Raw genomic sequence first — 13,579 nt, forward strand, 5'->3', positions numbered from 1 at the left:
CAGTTGAATAAGATGGTTTGGGATGCTCTGTGTGATATACACACACACAAAATAAAAATCAACAAATTTTTTTAAAATGTATTCTATTTGAGGAGGAAGCATGGAAATTTACGTCATGTTAATTAGTAGAGGTGATAAACATTACCACTGAAATCTACCTGGTGACTTTATATCCATGCTCAGGTGCCAAGGAGCTCAGAAAGTAACTATGACTAGTAATAATCAGATATAAAGACATTAGAAACGGATGTGCATCTTAGTGTCAATTGTATTAAAAATGAATTTTTCTGTATGAAACTGTATTTTAAAAATGAAATGGAGATCTTTTTTTAAAGTTTAAAACCTCACTTAATTTTATGTCTTATAGGGTTTATACTGAGTACAATATTGTATGTAAGTGCACCTGTGTCATGCAATGCCCACAGAGGACAGAAGAGCACATCAGATCCCCTGGAACTGGAGTTATAAGCAATTGTTAGCCACAATATGGGGGCTGGGAACCAAACCCAGGTTCTCTGCAAGAACAGTCAGTACTCTTAACTGCTGAGCCATCTCCCCAGTCCCAACATGATAAATTTTATGTCTACATTTTGTAGAACGAAAAATTGACTGGCTGAGTAAAGGTTTTTATCATCTTTTATGTGCATGTATGCAAGTGTAGGACAAAGGACAACCTTCTGTGCCATGCCTCAGGGGCTATCCAGTTTGTTCATTTGTTTTGTTTTGTTTATTCTTTGAAACAGGGTCTCTCATTGGGCTGGAGCTTGCTGAACCAGCTAGGGCAGCTGGCCAACAAGCCCAAGGAATCCTCCTGCTTCTTCCTCCCCAGTGCTGGGGATTCCAAGTATACATTATCATGTTTGGTGCTTTTATACAGGATCTGGGCATTAGTCAGGTTGCTGTGCTTCTAGGTAAAAATCTGACTGAACCATCTCCACAGCCCCGGAAGCTCTTATCTCATGAATACTAAAATACTACACTCTACTGAATCATCAGCTTCAGTTCTTGCAACAACCTTATGAAGTAGGGGTTATTTTCATCGTCAACACCATTATCTAGGTGAGAAAAATTGAGTCATACAGAGATTAAGCAACTCCACCTTGGCCAATCAGCTGGTAAACTGGAGAAGTAGGATTTTAAACTCAAGTAAACTTGGTACAGTAACTTAAGTGCAGCATTATGCTACTTCTTGAATGGGAGCCTCTCTCCCATCCAGTTCACTACCTTCTGCATTGGCTTGAACCACTGACAAAGGAAAAATCTCTACCTTAGATAAAAAATCTAAATCCCCTCCAGATGGCTATTATCGATCTGGGCAAACTTGGGTACGCTTCAGCTTCAAAGTGATGGAGGACCCATATGCAAGGTACCTAGCAGAGAACCTGGCAAATGTATGTAGCTGTCAATCACTGAGCCTTCTACAAATCTGATGTTGCGCTAAGTACTTTGCCACACACACACAGACATATAGACACAGACCCACATACATACAGGTGCGCACACACACAAACACACACACACACAGGCGTATAGACACAGACCCACATACATACAGGCGCGCACACACACACACACACACACACACATATAGACACAGACCCACATACATACAGGCACACACACACACACACACACACAGGCATATAGACACAGACCCACATACATACAGGCGCGCACACACACACACACACATATAGACACAGACCCACATACATACAGGCACACACACACACACACACACACACACACACACAGACATATAGACACAGACCCACATACAGAGACATAGACACACACACACACACACAGACATATAGACACAGACCCACATACATACAGGCACGCACACACACACACACACAGAGACATAGAGACACAGACCCACATACATACAAGCGCACACACACACACACACAGACATATAGACACAGACCCACATACATACAAGCGCACACACACACACACACACACACACACACACACAAACAGAGACACAGACATATAGACACAGACCCACATACATACAGGTGCACGCACACACACACACACACACACACACACACACATACACACACCATAAATGTTAAAATTTCTTTTCTTCTTCCTTGACATTCTAGACCCCAACCTGATTCTTTGGAAATTAAACTGGACAGTAGAAAAAATTTCTTTTCATAAAACTAAAACCTGTTATATTACTGTCCATAGGAAACTACTCTGCATGGTTAATAAGGAACTCTAACTGTTCTGATGCTGTTGAGAACCACGTGCACATAAGTAAGGAGCTGGGCACAGTGGCATGTGCCTTTAATTCCAGCACTACCCAGGCAGAGGCAGGTGGATCTCTGTGAGATCACGGCCAGCCTGGTCTACATTGCAAATTCCAGGCCAGCTGGGACTACAGGGAGAACCTGTCTCAAAAGAGACCAAAAAAAAAAATTAATGAGGCAAAACACTGTTGGAAAGGCTGAAGTCCTCAGCTGGACTCATAAGCTACAGAGATAGCTCCTCTCCAGGAAAAGGAAAACTTAGCAAAATAATTATAATTTTCCAAATCAAGTCAGTGAACTGTAAACATGCGCCCTTTAAATATTATGTTTCTTTCATCTTTTTAACCTAAAATATCAACAAATAACTGTCAATGAATTTTAATTGAGATTTTCTAAAAAAAATAAAAACCTCACAATTCCTTTTTTCAAGAATTCACGTATCATACAAAACAAAGTATAGCAATCTTCCTTGCTTAAAACCATAGACTGGGGAAAAAGTTGATTCCAAAATAATGTTAACTCGTTCGTTCAGTCATTCAACAAGAATTTATTGTCCAAGATCTTTCACACTTTGGGTTAGAGGAAGTAAACATAAAAACGAAGAATAACACCCCAATCCCCCTTCTGAGGACAGAATTCATAGTCTAGTAAGTAAAACTATTCCCCCAAAAAGGACCATAATTTAGAAATGTGAATGACTACTTCTAACTTAGCTTGATGTGACCAAATGGCTTAGAAAGGGTTACATGAAATACTGTAACAAGGGACCAGAAAGCCACAGGTTTGTGCCTGTGTATATGTGTCTGTATACTTGTTTGTGAATGGGCATGTTTCCTTAAAAAGCTGAACATGTTCGGCATCACTGGACTTCAGGCTGGAAATCTGGGATGTCTGCTGAACCTAGTAAAGTATCCAAATAGATCCATTTCTCCTCCTTCAAATTTCTCTTTCACTAACATACTACATCTCACTAAGAAAACTGTAGGACTGTTTACAGTAGCAGAGAAGGAGAAGATGAGAAATAGCGAACACACACCAAGGCAAGGACCTGGGCTCCACTTTGAAAATGATACTGATTTTCAGATGATCTGCTCTTTTACATTACTCCTACCTCTTCCCCCTTCTATTACTAGAGAAAACCTAATTGTCTGTGCATTTGTTTGATTCCACTGAGAGGCCTGAATCACCACATGGCAACATCAATCATGCCTTTAAGATTCATCTGCACTGAGCCTGCACTGAAATGATAATGCACTAACCTGTCTCCAGTTAATGGCAAAATAATGGTTGCTTGAGAAGAAAATACAATGAAGGACAATCTCATTTCAGGGCTGCAAAATAAGAAAAAAAGTCAGTTAAAACATTTTAAAAAAGAAATATTACAATACGGAGACAGAGCTAGGGAGTCTCCATTAGACTTGGTCTCCCAGGATCCTCTCCAGTTAGTTCCCTTGGAACTCCTGAACAGACCAAACTACTCTGCTTAGCATTACTGTCTAAGTTACATTTTTATTTAGTCAGTAGTTGTCAGTTCTCAGAACACCTCTCCAAGACCTACCTCGGTTTACATTTTAAAAAAAGAGAATAACTGGAAATAGTCTAGGCTGATGCAAAATACTTTCATAGAAACGCTTCTTCCCTCAGAGTTCTTGCAGGAGGCCATGCCCCTCAGAGTAATTGACACTAAAGTATACCTAGGGCTGGAGTGTAGCCAGTTTGATTTCATGACCAGAGCCATGCTAAGAGCCCACACAAAACTCATCCTGAAGCAAGCATACTTAAAGCATACGAGGGGAATGTGAAGGAGATTAAGAAATCACTCTTTGATTACGCATTGCCAACCTTCCCATCTATCTTCCAGGCTTCAGGCATTTATGTCACAGAATCATTCTTGTTTCTAGAAAATTCTGTGAAAATACTGCTCAGGTCTGAAACTAACAGTATGAAACTAAGGTCTACAAGCTGAAGGTCAGAATTATCTGGTACACTTGGAAATGCATTGAGCATTGTGCTGGTCATCTTGTATTCATTTCTTACACTCTACAATTAGTAGCTGAGCAACTAAACATGAGCCAGAGGACAGATCATGCTATAGAAATTCAACTTGCAAACCAACTCGATGGATAAGAGTTTCTTTTTCTTCAAATGATGAACTGAAATTATCCATTGCTTTTGATTAACACTGTATGACACTCTCGACACATTCTAGGATTAAATCAGAAATTTATGAACAACTGTCTGCTCTGCTTTGACATTTACAGATCCTGGGTCTTGTTTATTTTTCCTTCCTAAACATTTACCTCAGATTCTGTCCAGGAACGAGAGTGCTATCCTTGGCTTCTTAAGCAGGAGACTGATGATTGAGTATGGACAGGCATACATTTTTATAGGGATAGCTTTACTGCTGCCAATAACTGAAAGCAAGGATTGCCTAGGCCTCTACAGATTGTTTGAAGTTACTTGCAACATGACTTTCAAAATGTTTTGATCATCCAAGCCTGTTTTACAAAAAAACATTTGGGCTAACAAGACTGAAAGAAGCAATATTTAATGACACAGTTCCTATTCATGTCCTTTCCATTATCCTGATAAACATGCACTTGCTCCTTGAATTTTCTTTTTCTTGTGGGGAAAAAAGGTGGGGGTAGAAGCCCTACAAACATGGTGTCCTGGGGCTATTTTTGAATAGGAGATGCCACTAATTCCTAGTTACCTCTAAATCAGAGAGTGAGCTGGATTTCATAGCAGCTATGCTTTTTATAGGCGAGGAAAGCAGTGTTTACTAGTGAAGTCTGCTGCATATATAGAGCAGTTACATTTTAAACCAGTCACACACCCACACATTGTGTAAACACAACTCATTCCTTTAAACACACATACACAAGTGCTTTTTCTGGTAGAGGGTTATTAACACATGTTCATTTGAAGTTTCCCAACACTTTTTCCTTTTGAATGTGAATGTTTACAATGCTAAGGAGTGTGCGGAATTGAAAATATATTATGGATACTATTAGCCTAAATTTATTTTTTAATGTGATAAGTTATGAGAAAGCATAACTGAAACACAAAACAGATGAAAATTCGAAAAGGAAAAGACATTAGGAATAGTATTTGAAGATGTTTCCCGACAGCCTGAGCCAAGTTTCTGGGATCCAGATGAAACAAGCCTGCAAGGAACAACTGAAAGCCTCCACAAACCGCCATGAGACCCTTAAAATCTACATTTCAGGAAAGGTTTTCCCTACAAAAGTTTTCAGAAATGGGAACCCTACCCTGTGGTTCCCTTTCCCAATGCCAGGAAAAGTGAATGGGAAACATCCTACCTCACAAATCTCTCTGTAAGTTGGCGGACAAAATCGTAAATTTCAATCCAGTTATTTGCCACACTCCCAGACCTGAAAAATGAAAATAAGCTGATCAGAAAAGCAAAGCATGGGGCTGAACTGCACTTCTCTTCAGTTCCACGAAGCTGGGGGTCCTGGCCTCCTTTCCTAGCAAAGTAGACTCTGAGATGAAACTTCAGTGCCTGAACAGAGTCAAGGAAGCCCACACATCTTGGGCTGCAACCCTTCTTGCCAACTGTTTAGAGTAAGACCCAGTTTTTCAAAATAAGAACAAAAGGCATCTTACGCAGGAAAAACAAACCACATTAGGTACATTAAGGCTTTTTTCCTGGCTCCCATGAAAGTACTGTGATCAGAACAAAATCAGACAGACTTTTAGAGTCTGCATTAGACCAAGAGGGTAAGAGGGAGTTCCGGGGAGGAAACAGGCCAAGCAGGTGAGCACACTCCTATTTCCCAAGAGACAACATGACTAACTAGTGCTGGACACTTCAGTTCTGGAGAACCAAGTGGCCCTGGACTCCCAGCATCCCTTTCCCTCTGCATCCAAAGCTGTTTGGCTTTTGAAAGGAGACAGCAGCAGGGCACCCACGGGAGACTTCCCAACGCCCTTCCCTAGTGCCCACCCACACATATCAAATCCCCAGTCCAGTTGATCAATAGTTACCCTCACAGGAGACCCCGAGCTCCCTTCTCCACTCACTTGTCCAAAACGAAGTAGAGATCGAAGGCTTTTTTGCAGGAGGGCTGCTCCTGCGCGTTCAGCCGTCGCCCCGGACCACCGAGAGCCAGCAGCCACAGGCCAAGAAACAGCCAGCTCCCAGGGCTGCGCGCCCGGGACCGGTCCTCCACCATCCTACGTCCAGAGCCCTGCGGCTCCCTCCGGTCGCCGCACCCTTGGGCTCTGCGGGGCAGAGATGCGAAGGAGGCGGGGTCACCGGGGACTCCCTGGGGTCCCGCGCCTGGGTCAGCCGGACTGAGCAGCTGACACCGGGAGGGAGGGAGGGAGGTCCTGGGAGGACAAAGGGAGTCTCGTTCGCAGCTGCCGCCCGAGCTCTGGACGAATCCCAGTGAAAGCGCGATCCAGTCCGGCCCCTCCGGATTCCGGAGAGTTGCTGCAGACAATGCAGGCCCCGGACCACTGCCTGCGGGACAAGTTCCTCTCCGGACCCAGGCAGAGCCTCTAGCACCCGCCGAGGACCCAGACCTGGCCTCCCATTCCTCTCTAGGGCTGCGGTCCAGCTGCGCGGTGGGCCGAGGGACAGGACGAGCTCCCGGGGACACGCCGGGGCCGCGCCAACTTGCAGCGGAGCCTACTCTTTCGCCTCCCTTCCCCGGCTGCCCAGCTACCCGCGGCTCTCCACAACTTTCTTCCTTGAGCTCTGGCGCGTTGCCGTGGGGGGCGGTGCCTTTTAGGGAGGATGCCGGACCGCCCCCGGCTAGCGGCTGGAACCCAGCCACGCCAGGCCCGAGTGCGCGCCGGCCGCTGAGGCTCTCGGGGAGGGGCGGGACTGGAGGAAGCCCCTAGAGCCACACACGCACACTTGTGGGTTTGTGCAAAGCGGCGATGACTAACGCCTGCCACATTTCAGAAGAAACCCAGGAGTGCAGAAAAACAAATGTCCTCGGAAACTAAACATACCCAACTCTCCTGCAGCCTGACCCGTGACCCATTTCCCCAGCTGTGCTGGAACAGCCCTCCGCGTGGTTCAGAGACCCAAGACCAGCGACCTCCTGGGAAGGGATGGTCTTAAGCTTCATCCAGCTGTCCCCCACAGTCACACACGAGCCATACACTGTCTTCTAATTTTCTATGACTCATTGGGTTTTTAATAAAGAGGTCTTGACCTTCTTCCTCTCCTTCCCTATTCTCCTCCTACCCTTCCTTCGCCTTCCCCCTCCCCTCCCCCTCCTCTCCACCTCCCTCCCCCCATCCTCCTCCTCCTTTCCATCATCAGAATCATAGTTAACGTCTTTTGTTTTAGAAACCCATTTCCTACCTCCATCTCACCACACCAAGAAAAGACCCAGGAGAAGTTGCTCACTCCTTTAAGAATAGAAAGTTGTATCTCAAAATATTTTTCCCACTTAATTCAACCCCAGCTCCACCTATCAAGAATTTCACCGTGGAAATGCTAAATTTTTGAGGAGACAAACGTGTAACCTGGTGCAAACCTTATCCAATGTGTGCATTAATGTTTGCAATCTTATGCTTTATGTATGAGTTAAAGAACAAATTTAATCAATAAACACATAGAACTTGATCTTGAGGCGAGCTAATCTGCCCTTGCCAAACTCCTACAGAGGCTGAGGTTCCTGTGCAACATTTGTACTTGCTGATTCTGCTCTCTCCCTCCCCTCTCCTCCCCACTACTTCCACCTGTAACTTCCGTTTTTTGCTGCGAGTCAAAGTAGTTTTTAAAACTTGCAATCTCGCTGGTGTGCCAACCACTACGACTGATTAATATGAGAGGCCACCTTCTCCCTTTCTCTTTACTAAGTCAATGCTTTATAATATAAAGCTCCTGTGGTACTTACAAACTGCCTTTTGGTATGTCTTCTGTTTGTTGTCACGTATACTTTTTATTTATGCCTGTTTTGCTACACAACCAGATCTGTCAATGTCAGCTCTTTGAGACTAGAAACCAGTCACCTTAATAAAGATTGACGGTGGTGTACTAAGCACTAGTCAATGCACAGAACAAGATGACAAATGCCTCTCATGTAACTTGCAGTTGGCTGTCCATTTTCAACTTTAATTCTAATCAGAATAGAATCACGTTTTCAATACTTTTGCCAATTAATACCATATATATGAGATATGACATTAATTGGCAAAAATCTGGTGTGAAAGACGTTTGTCAAAAATTATGAAAATGGTTTCAAGTTAGAAGAGGAACAAGGAGAATAAGTGGGCTGCAGGGTGCTGTCCTCTGCTCTCCTGCTGAGGTATTTTGAACTCAGGTTTATTGACTAGCTTTGTCCCTCACTACATGACTTATTTAAGCTTGTTCATTTGTAGACTTCACAAACTAGTCTAAGAATATGTCTTTTCTCAAACTAAGACAAAATATAGTAATTTAAAACTTTTTTAAACTCAAATATTTCCTCGAATTTTCATTTCTGCATGCATTCAAGTCTTTTCTGATTACAGGGCCATCAGAGGTAACTGACATACTGAACTATATCGTTATTCCTTGGCTGGTTTGTGTGGGTCATGAATTCAGTATAGTTCTAGAAGTTTTGCATGTCATTCACTTGCTCATATAAGATCTGTACCATGACAAGAAATCGCCTCACCCAGCACAAATCAATAGTCAAATCACTTTCATCTAATAAGTATTTGTAGGCAGTTCTTTGCTTCTTAGGGCAACCAGCTGCCCCCATTTGCTGCAGGCTGTGGGGTGTCTAAAGACATGGACTAGATCTAAAATTAGGTCAGTCCCTCCCTGGGATTGTCCCTGGCAAAGGAGGTTACTGGCAATGTTTTTCACAGGCAATAATGATGGAAAATGAAAGCCAGAACATACTTGGAAATCTCTCCAAATCCTGAAAGCCTGAGAACAGCAGCAGTGCCTCAGTCCACCAGTGAGAGGACTAAGGGCTGATGTCAGCACGATCAAGGCAGGAAAAGTTTAAAACTAAATTTTGTGCCAAGAATGGGCAAAGGGACAGCAGCTTTTCAGGGTCTTGGGAAGAGGGGAGAGAGGGAGGAAATGTGGTAAGGAGGAAGAGATAAACATAGGGAGATTTATTAGAATGTATTTAGATACACGAAACAAAAATACTGATCTATCAAATTATTTGGATTTCTGTTGTATCATGCTTCGTAATCCTTCCATTCCCTTATTCTTTGTAGTCAATCAAACTTCTAACTCAATGCTAGAATATACCATCTTATTATATAAAAATTCTAACAAATCCCCAAACATTTAATTAACCTCAGTCAGTTGCAACTGGAATAGTGTTGTTATACCTGAGGGTTGCTGGTTTGTGCCAGACACTATTATTAGTATGTCTGCTGCCTGCCAATATTCTATAGACTTATGTTCAGTCTTATGTAATTATTTATTTACCGATCTTTTTAACAGATGTTTACTAACACCTACTGTGTATCTTGCTGCATTTTAAGCACAGATGAAGGGCTGGAGAGATGGCTCAGTGGTTAATAGCATGTACTGCTCTTGTAGAGGACCTGAGTTCAGTTCCCAGCACCCACAATGGGCATCTCACAACTGCCTGGAACTCTAGCTTCAAGGTGCCCAGTACCCTCATGTGGCCTCTGTGTGCACCTGAACACACATGCACAGACACACACACACACACACACACACACACACACACACACACACACAAGTTTTTTAAAAAAAAAAAAACAATAGAAAATCTCTAAGCACAAATGCTATATACCCTGTTCTCAAAAAGTTTGCATAGAAATTAATTTATTTCTATCTTTCCTCCACCAACACAATAAACAAAAATCCAACTAGGCAACAATAAAAGCAAAAAAATTAAGCATCCTATAGATGTAAAAAAACCAAAATTTGTGGGGCGTGGTGGTGCACGCCTTTAATCCCAGCACTCCTGAGGCAGAGACAGGCAGATCTCTGTGAGTTCAAGGCCAGCCTGGTCTACATAATGAGTTCCAGGACAGCTGGGGCTACAAGGAGATCCTGTCTCAAAAAGACCAAAAAATAAAAAATAAAAATCTACATTATTTACAAGTAGACATCTTTGCCTGGCATTCACAATGATAGAAGCGGTTCTCCTGGAAGTCTAGTACCACACTAGAAGTGATTCATATACACATCCCATGGGAAGTGATTCATTATATGGTATCTAAGGTGATTCACTGGAAGAAAATAAAACTGCTGCCTACAGGTGACAAAGCTTATTTCAATTTTTATCAGACATAGTCATAAAAGAATTAAATTCCCCCTATGCCTGTGTCTGAACTGCTTCCTGAGAGTGGTTTTGGAAAGTATATTTACTTGTGAATTAGTTTCTCTATGTATGACAACAAGGAATGTCAATCAATATTAGAAAAAGATGATCAACATCAACATTGGGGACCAGATGTGCTTAAAACCCAGATTCCCAGAAATAGACTTTAGACCAAGATTGCATAAGGAGGTACATTGGGCATCATCTCAAGAGCAAAACCTTCAAGATAAGGAAGGCAGGAAAGGTCCCAAGCAAGACATTTGCAAAAGAGGCCTCATCTCAAAGATGGCCATGCAGTTGAAATGGGCATTCATATTTGTCCTGAACTGAGAGAGGCAAGGTAGCCTCAGTTTTTGTGCCCCTTCATAGAAAAATCATCAAATGTGGCCTGCCCCTCAACAAAGTATGTAACTACTGGCAACTTCCTTTGACTCTAGGCAATTATGAGGAACTAAGCTGTGAGCTATCACTGGCAGATTCCTAGGGTGAGAGGAGTGTCCCAGTCCTGAAGGCACAAAGTCTGATGATGCACTGTGACAGAGCATCCAGAACATCCCCAAAATAGTGGGAGGCAAGATTGACGGCAGTCATCTCATATGTGAGGACAGGTCTTTACCAGCCAGCTCAGGCTTTGACTGGCAACCTGGAAGGATCATGTCAAGTGCCCTCTGTCGCACCCCTGGTCCAAGTCAGTTCCTTACTCTTCAATGAAATTAGTCTAATAGTATTCCATCTCCCCATATCTCCTACACCCTTCAGGGTTTTAATCCTCTCAAATATAAAAGTGACCATATAAATTACCTAGTTACTGCCAACGGAATATATTTCCTAACAATGTATCCCCCCCAACCACAGCATCACAACTTAGCTCAGAATCCTCACCTCTAACAAATACAGACCCTTCCTCTACTGTGAGTTCTAGAGAAATCATGTTCTTCATTTTTCCCTTCACAGGTACTACTACATCTTCGAGTTATAACTCATTTTGTGTGCCCATTTCCCCACACCACATTCCAGGTATCACAATCTCTTTTGTTCTTCCCTTCCACTCCCTTACTGAATAATTCAATCAAAAGCCACTGGGATAGGGGGAATACTAGAGAGATGACTCAGCAGTTAAGAGCACTGGCTATTCTTGCACAGGACCTGGGTTCAGTTCCCAGCATCCATATGGCAGCTAACAACCATCTGTAGTTCCAGTTTCAGGGGATCCAATGCCTTCTTCTGACCTTGGGCATTGCACAACATTGATTCAGTGTACTTACATACATACAAGCAATATACACTCACAAACATAAAATAAAAATAATAAATAAAATACATTTTTTAAATTTGTTTTTATTGATTTTTTGTGTATTTTATACAGAATATCTCAAAGAATCTTAATTATCTTTGTACTCACTTCCCCACCAACATGCTCCCACAGCCCCCTCACTGGAACCCATATACTCTGTCATCCATATTAAGGCACAATGTGTCAAGTCAGTGTCCCCATGTTGCATTGTAGATGTGTGCCTTAGGCCTGGGCAATTCATAGACAATATCTGTGTGTGACCAGTTGTGGTGCTTGGTAATAGTCACTGAATGGTGCCAAATGAGCTTCTTTGATGAGTGGTGACTGGAATATTTGTCTGTAAAGGTAAGGACACATATTTTGCACATAGTAAAAAATAACATTAGTCTAGCGATTTGACAGTCTTGGAGTTTTCTCTAAGATCTATGGCCATTCCGGCCATGTGTGTTAGGTAATGTTTACAGTCCCACACTTGCGTTTCTTCCCTTTTAGTGGGCTTTTAGTCAAAAATGTGGCCACTTTAAATGGGGAAACCATGGTGGAAGGGTTAGACAGGGAGAGAGAGAGAGACAAGAAATAAATAATTCCTAGCTAGTTAAAAAAAGAAAAATGGAATCATATTAGTCCAACAACCTAATGACAAATTACACAAAAAATATTTTTTTAAAGCCACTGGGCAAAGTCAGCTGAATGGTTCTGGAGAGGAGGTATAGCAGCCTAAAACAGGATGTCAGAGGTTGAGTAAAGTGAAGAGGATGTTCTTTGTTGCATACAGAGGCAGCCTGAAACAGGGCATTGTAGTCTGAGATGGGTGAGGCATATGTCTACATAAGAAAGTGGTGTTTCCTCAACCAGTCAAGTGACAAGCCAGGAAAGAGAGTTTTCTTGGGACTAGGAGAAGCACAAAAGTGTCTTACCTGAGAAGATGAGGAAGGCTTTGGTGGAAAGAGGTCTCTTTTGGAGTGCTGAGAGCATACAATGTCCAAGATCAAACAAACAGATTCAGGATTTGATGAAAGGTCTTTATTTCAAAGATGGTCTTTTTTTGTAACAACCTCACAAGAAAGAAGTCGGAAAGATCAAAAGAGCTAGATTCGTTGCCAATAGCCTTTGTATAAGGGCACTGATCTCCCTCAGGAAGGCAGGGCCTTCGTGGCCTAGTCATCTTCTAGAAGCTCAGCTTCTGAATATCATTAGCTTGGCATTTAAATTCCAACATGGATTTTAGAGGTTCACTTGCATTCAACCATACCAGTGGATAAATGGTTGAACAAACTTCGCATACCCACACCATGTACTATTACTCAGCAATAAAAATGATTCAGGGAACAAGTTGATTCCATCTCAAAGGAGGTATGCTAAATTTAAGAAGTCAATCTAAAGGGGATACATCCTTTATTATTTTGATTATACAATGTTCTGGAAGTAATAAAGTTAAAGAAATTGAGATCACATTGGTAGTTTCCAGGACTTTGGGATTAAATGGGAAAGAGTACGGAAGTAGTTACAATGAAGTTATTCAAGGCAGCCTAGTGCCAGTGAAAGAGATCTTTATCTTTATATGCTGCTGGCTTTGTGAAGATACAAAAGTGATAAAATTACAAAGAATTGTGTGTGTGTGCGTGTGTGTGTGTGTGTGTAAATCTGAATAAGCGCTGTAGATTGTACCCATGTCAGTTTCTTGGCTGTGATACCATCAAGTAGTAATGTAAGATCTAACTATTAGGTTA

General features: G+C 42.4%; 1 protein-coding gene and 1 pseudogene across 2 annotated transcripts in view; both read right to left on the bottom strand.

Annotated features, from left to right (window-relative positions):
- Window positions 1-7,012, bottom strand: part of Antxr2 (ANTXR cell adhesion molecule 2) — a 170,241-nt gene extending 163,229 nt beyond the window's left edge. Inside the window, exons 1-3 of one of the 2 annotated variants that reach the window (XM_008843696.3) lie at window positions 6,315-7,012; window positions 5,591-5,662; window positions 3,527-3,598 (exon numbers count right to left, since the gene is read on the bottom strand). In XM_008843696.3, the coding sequence (XP_008841918.1) occupies window positions 3,527-3,598; window positions 5,591-5,662; window positions 6,315-6,466 (296 nt within the window). In that variant the 5' untranslated portion in view covers window positions 6,467-7,012. Of the gene's footprint in view, window positions 1-3,526; window positions 3,599-5,590; window positions 5,663-6,314 lie in introns of those variants that run through there. The other variant, XM_029568595.1, reaches the window with a different exon arrangement.
- The window catches only part of LOC103742632, a 30,487-nt pseudogene continuing 23,486 nt past the window's right edge, over window positions 6,579-13,579 (bottom strand).

The sequence above is a fragment of the Nannospalax galili genome, unplaced genomic scaffold (assembly GCF_000622305.1).
Source record: "Nannospalax galili isolate Female #2095 unplaced genomic scaffold, S.galili_v1.0 scaffold440, whole genome shotgun sequence".
In the NCBI taxonomy this organism is placed as follows: domain Eukaryota; kingdom Metazoa; phylum Chordata; class Mammalia; order Rodentia; family Spalacidae; genus Nannospalax; species Nannospalax galili.